At 33.8% G+C, this 22,434-nt stretch overlaps 1 protein-coding gene across 2 annotated transcripts in view; it reads right to left on the bottom strand.

The window, feature by feature from the left end:
* The window catches only part of LOC130895955 (lachesin), a 275,648-nt gene that overhangs the window by 145,924 nt on the left and 107,290 nt on the right, over nucleotides 1-22,434 (bottom strand). For both annotated transcript variants that reach the window (XM_057803642.1, XM_057803643.1), the window contains exon 2: nucleotides 11,625-11,749. In XM_057803642.1, the coding sequence (XP_057659625.1) occupies nucleotides 11,625-11,749 (125 nt within the window). The remainder of the gene's footprint in view (nucleotides 1-11,624; nucleotides 11,750-22,434) is intronic.

The raw sequence follows: 22,434 nt of genomic DNA, 5'->3' as shown, positions 1-22,434 counted from the left end.
GTGTATAACGTGCAGATTATGGTACGTAGAAGACGGGATTCCTATCCACATTCTTTCAAAGCGTGGAAGTTCAACTCTAGAGACAGTAGGGAATCGAAGCTGAAGAAGCGGTTTTATCATTTTTTTTGCATCATCATCATATTATTATACAAAATGTTCATCAACCTTAACACTACGGAGAAAAACCTGAATATTGAGCGTATTAAGCGATTCGAACAAGCCATTTAGTGGGAAAATATCTTGGGCTTACCCTAGGTGGTAGTTTGTCTGGAATCGACATGGAAAGAAAATCACAATTGAAGTCACGCAAGCTTTGATGGTTTGCAGAAGATCCTTTCGCGAAACTATAACCAGAGATAACCAGGAATCTTGTAGGAACATTAACTCCTGAAGAAGCTAGTTTCATCAGAGTTTATAACGTGCAGATTATGGTACGTAGAAGACGGGATTCCTATCCACATTCTTTCAAAGCGTGGAAGTTCAACTCTGGAGACAGTAGGGAATCGAAGCTGAAGAAGCGGTTTTATCATTTTTTTTGCATCATCATCATATTATTATACAAAATGTTCATCAACCTTAACACTACGGAGAAAAACCTGAATATTGAGCGTATTAAGCGATTCGAACAAGCCATTTAGTGGGAAAATATCTTGGGCTTACCCTAGGTGGTAGTTTCTCTGGAATCGACATGGAAAAAAAATCACAATTGAAGTCACGAAAGCTTTAATGGTTTGCAGAAGATCCTTTCGCGAAACTATAACCAGAGATAACCAGGAATCTTGTAGGAACATTAACTCCTGAAGAAGCTAGTTTCATCAGAGTGTATAACGTGCAGATTATGGTACGTAGAAGACGGGATTCCTATCCACATTCTTTCAAAGCGTGGAAGTTCAACTCTGGAGACTGTACGGAATCGAAGATGAAGAAGCGGTTTTATCATTTTTTTTGCATCATCATCATATTATTATACAAAATGTTCATCAACCTTAACACTACGGAGAAAAACCTGAATATTGAGCGTATTAAGCGATTCGAACAAGCCATTTAGTGGGAAAATATCTTGGGCTTACCCTAGGTGGTAGTTTCTCTGGAATCGACATGGAAAGAAAATCACAATTGAAGTCACGAAAGCTTTGATGGTTTGCAGAAGATCCTTTCGCGAAACTATAACCAGAGATAACCAGGAATCTTGTAGGAACATTAACTCCTGAAGAAGCTAGTTTCATCAGAGTGTATAACGTGCAGATTATGGTACGTAGAAGACGGGATTCCTATCCACATTCTTTCAAAGCGTGGAAGTTCAACTCTGGAGACTGTACGGAATCGAAGATGAAGAAGCGGTTTTATCATTTTTTTTGCATCATCATCATATTATTATACAAAATATCTTATAACCTTAACACTACGGAGAAAAAACTGGATATTGAGCGTATTAAGCGATTCGAACAAGTCTTTTAGTAGGAAAATATCTTGTGCTTACCCTAGGTGGTAGTTTCTCTGGAATCGACATGGAAAGAAAATCACAATTGAAGTCACGAAAGCTTTGATGGTTTGCAGAAGATCCTTTCGCGAAACTATAACCAGAGATAACCAGGAATCTTGTAGGAACATTAACTCCTGAAGAAGCTAGTTTCATCAGAGTGTATAACGTGCAGATTATGGTACGTAGAAGACGGGATTCCTATCCACATTCTTTCAAAGCGTGGAAGTTCAACTCTAGAGACAGTAGGGAATCGAAGCTGAAGAAGCGGTTTTATCATTTTTTTTGCATCATCATCATATTATTATACAAAATGTTCATCAACCTTAACACTACGGAGAAAAACCTGAATATTGAGCGTATTAAGCGATTCGAACAAGCCATTTAGTGAAAAAATATCTTGGGCTTACCCTAGGTGGTAGTTTGTCTGGAATAGACATGGAAAGAAAATCACAATTGAAGTCACGAAAGCTTTGATGGTTTGCAGAAGATCCTTTCGCGAAACTATAACCAGAGATAACCAGGAATCTTGTAGGAACATTAACTCCTGAAGAAGCTAGTTTCATCAGAGTGTATAACGTGCGGATTATGGTACGTAGAAGACGGGATTCCTATCCACATTCTTTCAAAGCGTGGAAGTTCAACTCTGGAGACTGTACGGAATCGAAGATGAAGAAGCGGTTTTATCATTTTTTTTGCATCATCATCATATTATTATACAAAATATCTTATAACCTTAACACTACGGAGAAAAAACTGGATATTGAGCGTATTAAGCGATTCGAACAAATCTTTTAGTAGGAAAATATCTTGGGCTTACCCTAGGTGGTAGTTTGTCTGGAATAGACATGGAAAGAAAATCACAATTGAAGTCACGAAAGCTTTGATGGTTTGCAGAAGATCTTTTCGCGAAACTATAACCAGAGATAACCAGGAATCTTGTAGGAACATTAACTCCTGAAGAAGCTAGTTTCATCAGAGTGTATAACGTGCAGATTATGGTACGTAGAAGACGGGATTCCTATCCACATTCTTTCAAAGCGTGGAAGTTCAACTCTGGAGACTGTAGGGAATCGAAGCTGAAGAAGCGGTTTTATCATTTTTTTTGCATCATCATCATATTATTATACAAAATGTTCATCAACCTTAACACTACGGAGAAAAACCTGAATATTGAGCGTATTAAGCGATTCGAACAAGCCATTTAGTGAAAAAATATCTTGGGCTTACCCTAGGTGGTAGTTTGTCTGGAATAGACATGGAAAGAAAATCACAATTGAAGTCACGAAAGCTTTGATGGTTTGCAGAAGATCCTTTCGCGAAACTATAACCAGAGATAACCAGGAATCTTGTAGGAACATTAACTCCTGAAGAAGCTAGTTTCATCAGAGTGTATAACGTGCGGATTATGGTACGTAGAAGACGGGATTCCTATCCACATTCTTTCAAAGCGTGGAAGTTCAACTCTGGAGACTGTACGGAATCGAAGATGAAGAAGCGGTTTTATCATTTTTTTTGCATCATCATCATATTATTATACAAAATATCTTATAACCTTAACACTACGGAGAAAAAACTGAATATTCAGCGTATTAAGCTATTCGAACAAGCCATTTAGTGGGAAAATATCTTGGGCTTACGCTAGGTGGTAGTTTCTCTTGAATCGATATGGAAAGAAAATCAGAATTGAAGTCACGAAGGCTTTGATGGTTTGCAGAAATCACGCAGGTAATTATTGGGGTGGTAACCCAAAGATCCTCTCGCAAAACTATAACCAGATACTGACAGGAATCTTGTAGGAGCTTTAACACCTGAAGACGTTAGTTTCAGCAGAGTGTATAACGTGCAGATTATGGTACGTAGAAGACGGAAATCCTATCCGCATTCTTTCGAATTTCAACTGTATGGAATCGAGCAGTTTTGTTATTTATTTTGCATGATCATCAAATTATTAGTTTCCCACTAACTTATAATGAAAGTATATAATACCAATTATGTTTCATTTAAAATTTCCACAGCTTGGTTTCTCCTCGACAAAAATAGGTACAATAAATCAGTTCAGTAATATACATCCCTAAAACAAATGGGTAATTAGTGTAGAATATATAATACCCATATTGCTGTATTCCCTTTTGGTCTGGTTTATTATTATTAAATCGCCTGAGGGTAAAAGTTTAAACTTATGATGAATTATTACTGATAATAATGTGAACTCGTTACCAACTTCTCGTATCGTTTAAACCTCTGCCTTTTGGTTGTATCGAATGAATTTATATCATAGACCGAGCAGGAAACTATATAGTTGGTTGTCTTTTAATAAATGAAAGCTACTTAGTGATTAATTAACTATGAATAGAATATATGAAAACTACGATCAGAAGAATCGAAATTAATATTAAGTAAGCTGTGGTGAAATGTGTGTTTCGGTAACCGATTTATCTTCTTCAGAGACTGAATGTAAAACTAATGTCACTTGGGGCGTATTCGTCGATCAATTTTGACCACAATTTATTAATCAAATCATGAGTATCAACAAATTGTGATTCTCTAATTATTTTATCGTATCAAGTTTTTTAGCAAAATGTTTTTAGATTAGATCTTACGGTCAGCCCCGAGATAACCATAGTAGTTTCGATGAAAACATAATAGTATTTTCTTGTTCTTTGCTTGGAGAATGTTTTCATCGTCTTTAAATTTTGAAAACTTGTGAGCGACTAAGAATATTATGAAGTGTACTTATTAGTAACAGTCAGAAATAGTCTACGCGTGCAATAAATATCGTACAAAACTGAGCAGGTTTTACTAATTTTGAAAATTCCTTCTTAATTACTTAATTTGTTATCACTTAGACGTTTTAGTTGAATCCAGTGACACTACATGTTGTTTTAGTTGTGCTTTTCGACCTTTCCTTCTATACACTGCTCACTGGTCGCACTAGACGCTGACAATTTTCAAGAGACGGCATCAAATAAATAAAATGGTTTCAATAATCTGATTACTGTACTCGTTAGATGTCAAAACTATTAAGAACACACCATGCGTGTATACACTCTCTTAAATACTAATCCTCTAAACCTCTATTGTATACAAAAACTATTAAAACAAAAGTAATTTGAGTTAATGGAACTTTAAGTGTCTAAAAGACATATGGAATTGCTTAAGTAAGACGATGGTTTAGTTATGGGACGGTCAGTTTACAATAAATCTCAATTAATACAATAGTTAAGTTAAATAGGTGGTTTTATGGATGTCCTATCAAAAATAATCTTTTTAGACTTTAGATGGATAGATTCTACTTTTTTTTTTACAATTTTTGTATACCTAAGATGAAGTCCCACGAAATACATATTCAGAAAGTCACGCAATCATGCTGTACATCCAAAATTACTTCAGAGTATTTATAAATGACTGACATTGTTTTTGTAACAAAAACAGCTATCGAGTACTTTGTTCAAGGTAATTACCAGTCATTATTTAGGTCCAAATCGTGTTGTAACTACACCATATTAATTAGAATGATGGCGGACAACCGATAAAGGATCACAACATTTACTTTCGGCTTAATGACGATGAACACGACAATACGTAAATTACAGGCTTTTGTAAAAAACGTTTTTCCATAGAAAATTGTATATACTCAAGTCCTACGCACAAATAATTAGAGTATTTCACTGTGTTCCAATTTTTTTCGAAACAATAATAATTCTAATCCACTAGTGTCTATTTTTATTCAGTCTAAAGTTCTCAATACTTGATTATCAATTCAAATTATTCTTCTCGAACGAATCATTACTGTTAAAAACATCGCTAACGGATTTCAATTCCAAGAGACATAAATATTTTCCTTTCGTTTGTAATGAGGTCCGTTCCATTCAAATCGGCACCCGAGATGAAATCAAATAAACGTCAGACTGCGCTGCAAATTCTTGAAATGAGGTTATGTTATTGTGAAGAAGAAAGGTGTTAATTGAATCCAAACACCGTCGAGTTCCTTTTCAGATATTTAGGCCAGTTGAAAATAATTAGATACTAATTTATTTTTCTCGCAGTTCGGAGACAATAAGTATAATAAATTTTATATTTCATGAAGCAATGAAACATTTTTCTTTAGATATGAAAGAAAATATCCAGAGAAGAAATTAGTTTCGATCGAATAAGGGAGATTTCGGTATATATTGGTAACAAAACAAATTGGTTCTTGTTGATTTTCTCCAAAAACATTCCTAATAAAATGATTAATACTTCCAGATATAACATGAAAAATACTTTTTTTAGAAAAGAAGAAGAAAACACTAGGATTTTCTTAGGACTAGTATTCATGCACCTCGTAAATGTCCACCAGATGGTCGACGTGGTGCTTCAACATCTAGTATTTCTAATCGACCTTTAATGAATACTTCCAATTATTCTCGTCCAGTTGAGCATCAGTTTTTGGTTCTAGATGAATCAATTTTTGATTCTGGATAATTACCAAATAATTCTTTAGAAGAATCTTGGTGGTGTTTCCTTTACATGTTGTAGATTCCTGATAGTCCTGATTAAGTTGATATTGGTCTGAATTCCTTATGTAACTCTTTAGAAGAAGGATTATTTGGTGATTATTCATAATCAAAAATTGATTCATCTAGAACCAAAAACTGATGCTCAACTAGACGAGAATGATTGGAAGTACTCATCAGAAGTCTATGAGAAATACCAGGAATGATGTTCAAGCACCACGTCGACTATCTGGTGGACAAGTCGAGGAAGACCATATCAAACTGTTCAATACTATCATTTAATAATCTACAGCATGGGGTTGACGACTAGGATTTATCAGAAGAAGCTTCAAGCACAGCAGAGCTGAACGGCGAATGCTCCTTGGTATAACTTTTAGATGTTGAATTATGACGAAATTATGTACCAAGAGAAGATTCGATAAGCTGAGAATCCCACCATTATTTAGCATCTCGTAAATAATCTAGTAGACAACAATGATTAGAGTCAATCCTTGTTGTAATTTTAAATCAATATCAATTTAATCAGGAAGATTCATCTAAAGAATTATTTGGGAATTATCCAGAATCAGAATTGATTCATCTAGAATCAAAAACTGATGCTCAACTAGACGAGAATGATTGGAAGTACTCATCAGAAGTCAATCCAAACTGAAGCTTTAGCTTACAGACAAGACCAAGAAGAAAAAACAATAACATCTAATTGTTTGTTGTTTTGTTATGTGACACTGTTGATAATATAGTGGAATCAGTTGATGGTACATTTGTTATTGGGAAAAGTTAAAGAAAAAGATGTTGGCGAGTGTTAAACATCAAATAAAGTTTCAGAGAAACTAAAATCATATAAAAGAAAGTTTGGACCGGGACGGGACTATTAATGTTGATGTTTTCTTCAAAGAATAATGTGAACAATTGATCTTCTTCCTCAGAACTGTAAATGTATGAAGAAAGTGACAGCTTTATCAAATTTCCACTCTTCTGGAGGATACGATTGACACGCAACCAACGATAACAAAAATAGAAGAAGAAACTGGTGGAACATATCATATTAACATCAGGAAAATGATAGAGTAGCTGGAGATCATCAAATGGTGGAACAGAGTAAAGATAATATTAATTTCCAGTACTTTTCCTGGTCTATTTATTTAACTTTTATGTAGGTTTTTGTGGTAATCGAGTTTCGAAAATTGCGTCTGTCAACGTACCCAATATCAAAGAGAATTCTATTATCGTGACAGATGATTTGGATTTACCCATGAAGGATGAGAAAATCCACAACGCGGTATAAAAATAATCTAAAAATAACACGCGGAAAAAGGAAAGTGCGATAAGCCTTCGTGAAGTCTGACAGACATTTCATCATATATAAGTCTGTTAGATTGGGTGGGTACTTAAACAAAATTCCTAACAACTATAGTCCTTTCATTTAACATATAAAACAAATTACAAACAATGATAATAAGACTTTATCGTTCAATGTTGATATAAAATATATCAATTTTCACGTATTTTATCGAGTTTTTATCACAGTTTTTCAATAAGAATACATGTTTTATAAACAATAATCTCAGTTTTACTACTTTCATTTGAATGAAATTGTTTTCTACGATTAACAAATGGACTATAAGATAATTCTTGATGGTTCTTAATACTTTATCACATTAATATTGATAATGTACAAATTCTAGCAATAATGCTGAAGGAAACATCTTCTCGACGTTGTTTTTGTTCCAATATGAGCAAACGCGGCACATTGGTCGACCACTGCGCTGCTGGTCTTCGCAAATCGTACAGTCTCGTTTAAACTATGCTACCCAATATTTTACTGTTGATAACGAAGGAGCAGTCTCACTCAGGGTAGAATCTAGTTCAGCTTTTATATTGGTTAGGTTATTGCCTTTCAAAAAAAAATATTGTATATACTTTGTGCTTCAAGTTCAATCAATACATCAAGGTTCATGCCGTTAGTCCACCAATTGTATCTTAAATCATGAACTTACCATACAGCAATTTGAATAAAAACATTTCTCAACCTCCTTATTAACCAGATTTTGGTCCTTTTTTTTTACTAAATGTGAAAGAATGTGATTTTAAGACATTAAATAACACTGAAACGGTTGTAAACGATCGGTTAGAAGCACTTTGCACTACTTTCAGTAGTGGAAGAATCGTCTACCAATCTTCTTGAGGCTCCTTGAGGAAATTACTTACTGAGCTAATCATTATTCACCATAGTGCTAGATGAACAAGAACAAATTGAATAGTATTGAAGTCGAATACCTCACACACTAATAGAGCAGGTCAATAGCCTCAAATATCTTGGTATGACTCTAACACAAGATGAAATAATGGATCAAGACATAAATGAAGAAACTGCAGCAGCTGGATCATCTAGATCAGAAACAAAAAGTAGAATACAAAGTACAGGAATGAGGTTTCCATAAAAAATAGACGATAAATCAAGATATGACAAAATAAAGCCCAGTTAAAAGAATGGAAGAAGAAAGAAGAAAGACCGAGGAGGAGCTGGAGAGAAGAAATTTAGTAGCAGACGAAAAAAGAGGGAACTGCCTTGGAACTGGGAGCTCTCGTAATGATTCATCTCCAACATGTTTGAAACCTGAAAAGCTAGAAAGGTTTCAGTATTAAGTGAGTAAGTACTTCCAAGGAATTAGCAAGACCCTGCTCGGTCTTCTTTTGTTTTGAATTTGGAATCGAATCAAAACAAAAGAGAGGAAACTGCCGTGGAAAAGGGATCTCACGTAATGATTCAGCTCCAACATGTTTTAAACCGGAAAAGCTAGAAAGGTTTCAGTATTAAGTGAGTAAGTACTTCCGAGGAATTAGCAAGACCCTACTCGGTCTTCGTTTGCTTTGAATTTGGAATCCAATCAAAACAAATGAGAGAAAACTGCCGTGGAAAAGGGATCTCACGTAATGATTCAGCTCCAACATGTTTTAAACCTGAAAAGCTAGAAAGGTTTCAGTATTAAGTGAGTAAGTACTTCCAAGAAATTAGCAAGACCCTGCTCGGTCTTCTTTTGTTTTGAATTTGGAATCGAATCAAAACAAAAGAGAGGAAACTGCCGTGGAAAAGGGATCTCACGTAATGATTCAGCTCCAACATGTTTTAAACCAGAAAAGCTAGAAAGGTTTCAGTATTAAGTAAGTGAGTAAGTACTTCTGAGGAATTAGCAAGACCCTGCTCGGTCTTCTTTTGTTTTGAAATTGGAATCGAATCAAAACAAAAGAGAGGAAACTGCCGTGAAAAAGGGAGCTCACGAAATGATTCAACTCCAGCATGTCTTACACAAGGATTAAGTAAGTGAATAAGTAGATCTAAGGAATAGTTTTCAATTATAAATTCCATAGAATTGAACTAATATGAAAAATCACATAATTTCCAGTTTTCGCTGAATAATTTTCCACCGTGGGGATATTGAGAATACTCATTTATGTTTGTCATCACGTTTTCTTTGTTTGCTCTCTTGAATCTTTATACAAGTCAGTTTAGAAAAGAAATTTGGTAACAAATATAATCACAAACAATATTTTCCACCAAGGATAAACATCTCATCACTTATTTTTTCACCCATACGTTGGAGTAAGAAAGATAATTTATCAAATTTATGATCTGATACCTTATAACCAGTAAACCTCCAGAGAATATTCGTATGGAGTGAAATTAACTAAAAACTCTCCGAATGATAAATGAATACTTAGGATTTGAGAGTGGGTGCAAAAAAGTTGAAGCCATAAAGGGCCTTGGTAATCTCGTGAGAGGGTCGGAATATTATTATGTTGTAGAAAGTCCTTTTTATAGCTGCATTAGCAAGTCGACATAGACTCGAGTAGAAATGTTAATGTCTTAATACCGTTTAGAATTAATGATCCACTTCTACCGTTCCAACGGATATAATTATGTACAAAAGTGAGGTTATGATTTAATATTTATTAAACAACATTATCTCCAACTTTTTAAAAACTATTTTTGAATCAAATCAACCATCGAGGCGTGATGTTGTATTCATAGAATCAAATTAAAATCCGGTTTTTACACACTGAAATCCAATTACCTTTCTAGTTGTTTTGCCACAAATTTTCGGAAATAAATTCACCTGGGAATTTCAATAACGCCAATGAATATACAAACAATTCAGATTAATGAACTCGTAAATTTTTTTGGCAAATTTTATTCGATAAATAACTGTTATACAACGTGCGAAATAATATACGGGATGCCGCATTATACCTATTGCATCATCTTTTTTTTTGGATTTCCATGCTCATGGAGTTTAAGTCGTGGTTGTTACGAGAATTGTCTTTCATATATTGTTACCAAGCGATTGTTTTGCTCTGAATATAAACTAGAGCGAATCAATTATATTCCTGGTACTAATTTAGGTGAAGCGTTTCGACGAGACTGATTCAATATTTATGACGCGAAGGATAGATCGTTCTAAAACATTTAGATCAGGATTTTTGTCTTATGGTAATCGCGATGAAGGACCAGAAACCACGGCATAGTCCTAAAGTGACGATATTTATTGTTGGAAAGTAAAAAAATGAAGATTCTCTACAAAAAAAGTATTTCTTCAATTACTTTTTTCTTAGATGCTTTTTATATGTTTGTGTTTTCAAAAATCGACTTGATTTTAGCTCTTTTCTGTTATAAAATTAGTTTTTTTTAAATAATTTTCGAAAAGGTAGATAAAAATTTTGACGTTTCGACTATTTTTAGTTAAAATATGTATTTATATCAATCAATGGACCACCTACATCATGAATATCAAAATAGAAATTAATTTTTATCTAGGTCTTATCTCATCATTTATAGCTTTTTCGTTCCTATGAATTCGAACCATTTCTAAGAATTCTTTTTTCACATATAAGATTCTAAAAGAAGAATTTTCGAATTTTTAAATCTGCTCTTTGATATTTCGTGGTTCACTAACGCAGTTTCGTTTTTTTTTAAGAATTGATGACCTTTTAGTCTATTTTCTAAATACGGAGATGTCTGCCCTATATTAATATTACTTCTTTTGTTTTGTTTAGTGGAATGTCCTTTATGATTCATACTAATATCATATTTATTGAAATAATTCGACAGTTGTTGGGAAAGTCCCTGTATATATGATAGGGAGAAATATGTTGACACGAATTGAAGTTCAAATATCTTGAGAATCAAGTTCATTCTGATCTTTTGTTATTATTAATTTTATATAAGATGACATCAAGAAAATTGATTTTATTATTTTGTTTCATTTCGATTTTGAATTGAAGTGTTTTATGCTAAGATTTGAATTTTTTATTTACGTTTTCAATTTGATTTTGTGGTACAGCAGTAATTTTCATCTACCTTTCAAAAATTATTGAAAAAACTAATTTTACAACTTAAAAAAAGGAATTAAAGAGTTAAATTTCAACTTCATGAGTATATACATTCTTTGAAATTCACTGTGGTCTGCGTCTCAATTTTCTAGTATTTCAAAATCATAGGTGATTTAATTATAGGTTATTTAATTAATTTCTTGAACGTCATTTTTTTATTTCAACTTTATCTAATATCAAATTAGGTATACATTATTTTTAAATATCACGATTGTATTCTTGATAAGAAAAACTTGTTAAAATGTTAAAAAACTTACTTTATACTTTCCCAGATGCTTTACGCTACACACCAAAACAGCCTCCCGTCCAACTGCGATTGTTACGTTTTGTATAGATTCCACAAAATTTGGTTCGTTTGGAATTTTCGCTAACATCCAATCCTCTGAAATGAAAAAATAATCAATTATATTTTCACATATGGTCATTTAAAGGAAAATCTCAAAGCTCAAAACAACGACAGTAAGCTCAGGAAACAGCAGACTGATTCATGGTCTGCACGTCTTTTAAAACTTCTCTGATCGTCATAGATAAAATTTAGAGCTAATATAGATAGATATATTGCATAGTAGATCTTTATCCAGATCGTTTCCAATGATATACTATTCTTTTTTTGTTCTAAATACGGAAGAAAGTTTATTATGTACTGGACAAAATTGATTGCCACCCAATCGGTGTTAGTTAAGTTCAATGGGACATATAAAGGCTACCAAGGAAAAATTTAACTTTCGAATTATTGAATGATATTGAAAATCTATTATTAATAAAATGAATCGAACATGTTATAGAAGCAATTATCAACGAAACCGTAGCTATGAATCTGAATGAAGATACTACTGTTCCAAAAAATACATCTCGCTCACTTGTTTTGTCTATTTCCAGGTAGAATTTTTGTTTGTTCTCGAAGCTATGCCATCAGCTTCAACATTTCACCAAGAAAAATAAAATTTGGTGCCCAATTTTTTTGTCATTGATTTGCGATTGCAGCGATGTCGCTCGAGCCAATATTTTGCTCAAGAGTGTACATACTTTAGTTGTGGATCACAATTGATTGATTGGTTCTCCAATGCTCAAAACAACAAGGTAAACTTTGGAAACATGATTCATATTCAGCGCACTGGCCACTTCTCGCTGACTCTGACCTCGTCGCAATAGAATGACCGCTTGAGACGCTTAATCCCTTTTTTTCCATTTCCAGGTAGAATTTCTGTTTGTTTTTGAAGCTTATACCATTAGCTTCAATATTTTACCAAGAAAAATGTCCGGTTTCTTTGTCAGTTATTTGTTATTGCAGAGGTGTCGCCTGAATCGATGTTTTGGTCACTAGTGTATAATCTCCAGTTGTGAATCACAATTTTTTCATTGTTTCTCAAATGCCTTTAATTATCTCAAACAAATAGTCACTATTAGTGTAAATTTTGTTTTTATTTGAATCCTTTGAGCTCCGATCCAATAATTTGGTTCGAATATCACCAGCTTTCATTAGAAATCTAATCAACTTTGATACACGCTTTTTGGAACGAGTTCAATTATTTTAATTAAAAATTAACTGGTCTCCCTTTTAACCGCTCATTATCGTACCGTCCATGTTGTGTTACGTACAAAATTTGTGCACGAGAGCAAAACTAAATAAATCAAATCACCTTTGCTATTTTCTCTCTTGCATTACAACAATTTGTTCAATTGAATTAGACCGGCAAAACGAAGTTCCGCAGATGTTGCTGCTGGTAGATTCTGTTTTTAGTAATTGGAACAAAAAAAAAACCAGACAACTACAATTTTATTTCGAAAAAAAAAAGGAGTAGATACATCGGAAGGTTTCTATCTACATACCAATTTGATGTTGAATGTTAGGTAAATTCATTTGATGGCGATTTAACTGTATAGTTCAAAAAATTATTAACAATTATATGGATGAAATTCAAACCCCAAAAGAACCTGCTTAAGTTTTCTGGATTAAAAAAACAGACCATGGTAGTGAGTAACTATATGATACAAAATTGGAATAAATCAAAAAGATAATTGATAAAAAAATAGTTTTGCTGAGAAAAAAAGCTCGAGGAACATTAGGAATCACAATTCTACGAAATATATAAATAAATTTGCTATTAAAGAATGTTTTTTATGTTAATAGAATCCAATATAAGACGGATGTTTTTTTATACGGTGGTAGATACTTTGTATTGTTTTTATGACCTGTTTACATTATGTTGTGACAATTCTTTAAAGAAATGATATATCAAAAAAGGTTGCTTAAGTAAAGGCAGTCGAAGAACCTCAAACCTTTTGAGGCATTACAAGAAATGACGTGGAGAATGTTGAAGATACTCTTCGAAACTCATAATAGAAGATTGTCTAAAAATATTAACTCGAGAGAATTAGAGCATTGTCCTGATTTAAAAGAGAATACAAAATGCCTATTCTGAAACGCAGAAATAGATCAACTGAATAAACAGAATTTTTAATTTTTTGAATGATTTTGAAATGTACAAGTTAAGTCCCAAATAATACTGTTAACATCTTAAGAAGTTAGCAAACTAAAGACATTCCCAATAAATGTTTTGTGTGGTTGTACCAATTCACAAGGATTGTCTCAACAAAGGAAACGCAAAAATTTTCAATGTATTGTTCCACGCTAATTTCAAAAAACTGCCGCCTGCTGATGGAATCGTTTTTGCTTTCTTTGGAACCGGTTCTTCCTTTTCTGTTCATTGTTTCGATTGTTCTCTATTTCAGGTTTCATCCATGGTTATGAAACCGATTCATTTGTGTGAAACACTCGCCAAACACTCGATGGAAACATCTTCACGACGCTGTTTCTGTTCCGTTGTGAGCAAACGCGGCACCCATCTTTTGTATCATGTCCAAATTTCCAGTTAATAAGCGATGTTCCTAACTTTTTGAAATACCTACTTTATCTGTTGGCTCGCGAACATTTCTGGAGGCCTCACCTCATTTGGTCGACCACTGCAATATCTCGTTTAAACTCTTCTACCCAACAGTCTTATCCAAAATGTAAAATCTAGCTCAGCTCCATATTGGTTGGGCTGAGACCTTCCAAATACAAGTAGGTATCTGAAACGTTCACTTTTGATGAGTTCTAAATAAATACTAAACAACGTGGTATCTCCAAACTTGAAACTTTTTGCTTTATAGATTTTGTACTTTTTAATATATTAGTATTTTTCAAGCAACTAGCGCCATCTCTATGTCACATCAGGAACTTCGTTTATTCATCACTGTCAATCTTGTACATTTCACTAATTTCCAGTTTATATTTCCAAGAAATATTTGAAAACAATGTGAAAACCATTATAGATCTAATCTAAATTCAAAGAACTCCTTTTGTACGGATGATTTCCAATGTCGACCCAAAACATTATGTGAATACAAAACTCACTAAAAGAATTTGTTTAAAAACTATTACCAGCAGTAAAAACATTTATCTATGTGTCAAACTGATTCAGTTGTATGTTTTCACGGATCGTAGAAAATACGAAGGCCGTAAATGAGATCCTTAAAAAAAGAAGAACAAGTAATAAAATGTAGAACATCGACATGGAAAAGCGAAGCCACTAAACCGGAAAACACGTAGGACAACATAACCAGAAGTCATGTTTCACTTTTATGGATGATTCGGAGTCAGTGTGAAATGACGCGTTTTTTCCTGTGCGCCCTCTGTAGGATACACAGGAAACATGTGCAAATGCTATTTGTCGATGGAAAGCCGGTTAATGACGTGTTGTATTGTCCGTACCGACTGCGAAGAATACGAATTGGAATATTTGCTAAAAGTATATCGGATAGGAAATATTCAAAAATGTAATTCGGATTATATTGCTTAGTAACCACGATCTTCATACTTTTATTATCATGTAAGGATATTTGAAAAAGTAGGTTAGATTTTACAATTATATATATGTGACATAATATTATCTTTTTGTATATCTACTATAGTTAAAAATTGGTAAAAGTATTAAAAAAAGCGTTTCTTTCAGTTTACTTTTTAAGTTTGTCTTCTAAATGATTTTCTACTTGAAATTTTGTTTTTTTTACTTGACCCAGTAGGTCGAAACGTCAAATTTTTACATGTCTTCAGTACACAATCTAATTTTTAATCGTAAGAGATCTAAAATTTATAACATGCCATTCGGCTTTGTTCACGTATTGTGGCACAGTAGTCACTCGATAACAAATTAATTTCTTCAAAAACTCGAATGAATAAATCCGAAGTGACTACTGTACCACAATACGTGAACAAAGGAATATTCATTCAAATGTTTGAAGAAAAATTAAGACGATCTGGAAACAAACAATACTGCAATAGTTTGAAGTAGTTAGTCCAACAAATCTTTAATCGCAAGAAATAAAAATAAATTGTCTATAGTGAATAGTGTATTCAAAATATAATTCAAAAGACCTAGTAAATTTGTAATGGTGAAATTACGAGAAAAACCACAAAACCTCGGAATGTCTGTTGGATCACTTATAAAATTAAATGAAACGGTTCCTAGGAACACAAACGACTTGTAGAAAGTTGAGTGTTCCATCAAATTGACGCGGCACGGTTTGTGAGGACATTTTATTAAATTTCTGACAACGGTATACAAAAAAACTTTGGGTAATTGTCTAGATTTGGTTAGACCCCTCCGATTTCGTTAAAATTTTAGTATGTTATAGAGAAAATTATGCTGAAAAATTTGATGCATATATGTAGGGCGCGGAAATCATCCTTTCACAGTTTTTCAACTTTGAATTTCCAGGAAAAGAAAAGTAATTTATACATCATAGTTTTTTTTATTCGCGTTTGACCATGAAAAAGATAAAAATCTATAAATTTTTGTGTATTGTTGTTTATCGATTGATAATCTATCAATATTCTTAGTTAAAATTAGTGGTTAGGTTTGGTTAGGTTAGGTTAGGTTAGGTTAGGTTAGGTTAGGTTAGGTTAGGTTAGGTTAGGTTTTGTTAGGTTAGGTTAGGTTCCACTCCTGGGAGCTGTAAGACCTTGAAGTTGGTGGAGTGGCTCAGTAACTTTCTCTCTTCTTGTGCCGTCTTGACGGACTGGTGGAGAGAAGTGAAGCTAAGAAACAGTCAAAAATCCAAAGGATTCAGTGTTGTACGCTGATGTAATGACAATTGTTGTCCTCTCGGCGTACGACACTCCCGAGGATTGAGGAGGGTGGTTTAGTGGGTGAGAGTCCCACACAAACTCACAGCATTTGCACCCGCCCGTTGTGAGGAAGGCATTAGCTTCCACCCTACCCCTGGGCAAAAAAAAAAAGGTTAGGTTAGGTTAGGTTTTGTTAGGTTAGGTTAGGTTAGGTTAGGTTTTGTTAGGTTAGGCTAGACATGCGAAGCTAAATGATGTATAAATTATTTTTTTTGTTCTGGAACTTCAAAGCTGAAAAACTACGTGGAGGGATGATTTTAACGAAATCGGAGGGGTGTAACCTCATCTGGATAGTTAACAAACTTTGCGATTACTTCAAACGAGATGCAAAGCTAAGCATCATGCAAGTAAGATCAACGTCTTCTTCCATGGACATAATCTAATGTCAATCGTCGTTACTTTTCCAGTAAAATATTAACCCTTCGCAATTTGCTGTCTTTTGATAGCCTTCACTATCTTTGTAACGCGACCAAAAAAGCCTTAAAATTCTTTTTACTTCGCATATTTCATAATAAAAAACGTTTTATATGGTTTGTAAAAAAAATAATATAAAAACCTCATTAACATATATATAAATTCTTTCAAAGTATCCTTTTTATTCGGAATCGCATGGGATTAAACTTTGATTTGAATTTCAAATGTGGACTCGAAATTTACTCGACTAAACGCTATCTTTTTAACAGTTTCATTGCAAGTAAATCGAGTTTTAATTCTAATATTAATATATGAAAAAAAAAAAATGATTTTTTCACATACTGAAATTAATAACGACATTCCGCAGTTTCTATTCCTGGCTCCTAAATTTAAATAAGAAATAAACCGAGTGTAGTGAATTGAAGACACTTGTATCTTTAGGAATCAGTTTTAGAGTTTATTCAATAAATCAAGATCACAGAAACAGTTCAATTTTTGGTTCAAAATCTTTAATATTATCAGAAAGATGTAATTTGAATGTGTCTTTTGCATTTGCTAGATATTAATGTACGAGGATGGACCCAGATGTACCTGGTCCAAAAAAGAAAGCTCAGAAATTTCGGCAAACAAATATATTTACTTTACTTTTCCCAGCGATCTTCAATGAGCTCGATACCCGTTTTGTAATATGAATCGTCAAGCTCTTCAAAATAGCCATTAACTATCGATACCACCTCTTAATCCTTCCAAATCCTTGACCATCGAGCCATTATTTTAAGTCTGGTACCAGAAAATAAGCTGGTGCTTTATCTTGATGAAACAACATTTTCTTCGTAACCAATTAAAGTCGTTGTTTCTTGATTCTTCGCTCAAACGTTGCAATAAACTCGCCTTTGATAAGTTTTTCTTGTTCAAGATAGTCAATGGAAATTATCCCACGCGCATCAAAAAAAGAAACGACGACGTGACCTTCCCTGAAGATGGAACGGTTTTTGCCTTCTTTGGAGCCGGTTTTTTCCAGTCAGTCCATTGTTTTGAGTTTCATAAGCGACCTATCGCACTTTTTGAAATGCCTACTACGTCTGCTAGTCGATGTCAAATTTTTTCCATGTTTAAAAATTTACTGAAAACGTTCAGGGGTATTTTTCAAGCAACTACAGCCATCTTTAGGTTAGGCCAAATACTACCGGAACCATCTTGACATAATTTTCAGTTTATTAGTTGTCTGCCTCTTGTTTGGGGCTTGGATTGTTTTTAACACTCTATTATTTTGAGTTTATTAGTGTTGGTGAGTTTCCTGATTTCTTCATTTATATTATTTGACTTGAATTGTTCCAATGAAGTATTTATTTTTAGTTTAACAACACGTAAAACTCACTTATAGTTATAAAAAAATTCCTATACAAGATGTAGATGATATTTTCCAGCTTTTACTTTCCAATCATTCATAATTGACAGACGTAGTTGATTTTTATACTACAGAATAAACCTACAGCATTGTTTTATAATTTGTATAAACGAATCATTCAAGAATAACCCCTCGTAATTTCTAAAACAAAATTTCTTCCCGATATTTTGTTATTTCACATGAACATTCATAATTTTAGTAACAAAATTTCATTTAAAAAAATTCGGATAGTTTCGCTTCAGAAGCATTCAGAGATCCGGAGCTTTCATTAATTTTTTTGCGAATAGAAAACGAGCCGTGCCCTCATTAAAAATGATGACCTGGGTTGCGTGACCGCGTTTGACAAAGTAACCCTCTCATGAATCAGGTTTACCTGACACAAGAGGCCCTCTCAAACACTCTTAAATTTACGAATGCTCTAGAGAATGCGAAACAGAAATATTTCTTCGCGAACAATATTCAAACCGATATTTTGAAGAAGTTAAAGGATTACATCGATTTTCATTTGAAAAATTGTATATGGGAGAGTTTCTAAGTGTTTATTTGATGAAAAAAGATAATTTTCATTTAATTTATAATTGATATGATATGATATAATAGACATGAGAAAGCTGTGCGCAAGATGGGTACCGCGGTTGCTCAAAAACAAGATGTTTTCCTCGATAGTTTAGCAATATTCCACAGAAATAAAGTCTAATTTTTGCTCCTTAGATGAAACGTGGGTCCATTACTTCGCATCCAAAAGAAAAGAATAATCGAAAGAATGGATTGAAAAATGAGAACCGGCTCTATATCCATTCAATGTGAATCTGCCAGGAAAAGGACATTAAATCTGGAATAACAAAACCGAATTGACTTATTGTATCGATATTATCATTAACATTATCATTAACGCGATCAGTATGATCGGATCTTTCCTGGTAAATCCGTGAAGCAACTAGGATTCGAAGCATGACAAATGAAGGGACTGAAGAAGAACAAGAAATTGCGCTTGAAGAACCTCGTATGGATCAACTTTATGCTTCTCAATTACAAGAAAAAGTCCATGCAGCAGCTCCGCTAGCAAAGCAAAAGAAGACATGAACAACTACGTAAATTTTTGATGTACAAGAAAAAATTTGTGTAATACTGAGCAGCGCTACCGCATCCATGTTTCTTATTTACATTTACAATCAAAATAAACGTGTTTGATGGGGTTCTCAATACTACAAACAAGATCTTCTGGGGTGAGGAATTGTCTCCATCATGTTCCCGATAGAAACAATCACGTACTAGTCTAATTATATTATCCAACTTTTTCTTCTTGGTTACTAGACCTTTATTAGCTTACCAAGCATCCTCAGTAACCAACTCAGCTGCCTATGTACACGAATATAAGTCCCTTTCGGCTTTGATCTATATTTAGTGCTTATCGATTCACCCCGATGTTTGTAAAAAAGTCTATCAGTATCTTGAGATAATTCAACGCAAGTATTCTAGAAATCATATCTGTGCTGTAAAAACCCCGATGCTGGTCTTAATTTTGGTTAACTCCATAACATAATCTTCCAGTTGAAACGTGCTTAGTTAATCTCCATAGTTTCCTGGTAAAATCGATGCCATTACACAGCATAACCTTCCAGCAGTACTTTGGTTGATGAATTGTTGTAGAAAAAATTTTCGTTTCCAAATATGTTTCGTATCAAGCAATTTCAGAGATAATTACAAAGATTTTTGCGGATGTTTTGTATTGTCTTTATTTCAATGATTCCGACGATATTTCAAATATTTCTCCTTCATTATGAATGAATCAAATGCATACATGAAAACGAGCCGATACGCGTTCCAAAGAAACCTTACATTCGCTGCTAATAGACGTCGTATCGAGGAGGTATAGTTCTAATTACAAAATGCGGTTGGTAGATCTGTTTCGACCAGACAAGCTCCAGCTAATCCGAACATCTACAATGGAACACGGGATTCCCAATCAACGGATAACAGATTGATAGTTTACTGTGGAAACAATAGTGTAAACGGGAAGTAAGTCTGATACGACGGTTAGTTTAGTAGTGACGGATCTCCGCAATTATACAGGATCGTTTCCCAAATATGTGAATTTCGAATTAATTGAAAATGTCGATAACAATCGATTAATAGAACGAGAGATGAATCATTCTAATATGAAATGAGCTTTCGAATGATTTACTCTTAATAATGAAAGCAATTATTACGTTCTCGCGGAACGAAATTATTTAGTTGTGATCACTATTCAATTTCGGATTATTCTATGACAAAAAAGTCGTTTCATTGCACTATAACATCACTCAATAAGTCACAGATGGCACTGCCATTGTCAAATTCATATGACGTTAATGAAGTACCAACTTTCAAAATAAAATTAGTCGATTTAAGCGATTTAAGTGTTGATCGAATGTTGATTTATCAATGCTTCTTGATCAGAAAAAAGCTTCAAAAGTGTTATCTGGACTAGGCTTCATCGAAAAGAACCATTTGTTAATCGGATTGCTGAATTTAAACGAAGTCGTACTGACACCGATGGCGGTGAACGTTCTGATCGTCCAATTGAGGTGGTTACTCCAAGAAACATCAAAAAAATCCACAAATTAGTTATATCTAGTCGTAAATTGAAATTGCGTGAGATAGGCGAGACCGAGAAGACATTAGAAAGCAGCGTGTTTACAATTATGCATAAACAATTGACTATGAAAAAGCGTTTTTCGAAATGGGTACCGCGTTGATTCACAGTCGATGAAAAGCAACGTGTCGTACAATTTTTACGTCGATATGTGACAATAGATGAAACATGAACTAATCATTTTACTCCGACATCAAAACTGTGGACTGTGGAGTGGACTGCAGCCAATGAACCTCGTCCAAAGGCATAACAGACAGCTAGGAAGGTTATGGCTGCGGTATTTTGGGATTCGCGTGGAATATTCTTCATCGACTATCTCCAAAAGGGAAAGACCATCAATAGCGAATACTACATGGAGTTTTTGGATCGGTTGAATGCAAAAATCAAGAAAAAACGGCTTCATATGTCGGGGAAAAAACCACGGTTTCACCAAGATGATGCACCGATTCACAAGTCGATGGCAACGATGGTCGAATTGAACGAATTGCACTTCGTAATGGATGTGGATGCTTCCTTATCCACTGTATAGTCCAGATCTAGCCTCCAGTGATTATTGGCTATTTGGTGATCCTATTTTGAGACAAAAATCAAATTCTTCCACAAGCGCCGCATCCAGAAGTTAGAGAAGGGTTTGTAAGTGTTTGTACTTTTCATATAAATAAATATCTTGACATCACAAAGAAACCTCATTGATATAGTATTGTTTGGTTACTATTTTCGTGTAACAAAACTTAGTTTAGCTTCTGTTGACCAGTGTAATGGATGAATATTATACCATTACCTTGACAGCCGATTATTGCATGTTTTCACACTTTGAGGTCTGTACATCTCCAAGTTCACTGTCAGTCTACAATCTTTCCAGCTATTACTAATTAACGCCCTATTGAATAAAGTGGTTTAGAGAACCTTTACAATAGAATACTTAAAATTGTTGTTCTATTCATTATTATTCAATACACTGGTAGATATTGAAATTTCTTTATATTTTTCTCAATTGTACAATCTCCCCATCCAATTTTGTTGTCATTTTGGTTTAAGATACGTTATGCAATCTCGATTGTCTGGAAAACCCCGCAGTAGTATGTCTCCTATTAACCTAAAAGCCTTTTGACACCCTATTATTACTTCCATCAGAATTGATATTCACCTTGCAGACATTTTTATTATCACCTCCAACGTTTTCCGGAGAAAAAAATCCATTGTGTCCTTCAAGTGGTTTCCGCTATAAGTTATTGTTAAATTAGAATTTTAATCAACTCACAAAGAATTTTCTTTTCGTCTTTTTTTAAATGAAAATCAGAAATAGTAGGTATAGATTATGATATTACCCCCTGATATACTTTCGATTAAATCCTGTCCCCCTTTGATTGCTTTTTCCCACGATATATAGTTTGACCGTTTTATCCGAGGTCCAATTTTTCATATTCTTCGATGGATTGT

Source organism: Diorhabda carinulata, chromosome 6, assembly GCF_026250575.1.
Source record: "Diorhabda carinulata isolate Delta chromosome 6, icDioCari1.1, whole genome shotgun sequence".
NCBI classification, from domain to species: Eukaryota; Metazoa; Arthropoda; class Insecta; order Coleoptera; family Chrysomelidae; genus Diorhabda; species Diorhabda carinulata.
Note: the sequence above shows the minus strand (reverse complement) of the source record. Positions and strands in the feature narration are given on the sequence as shown.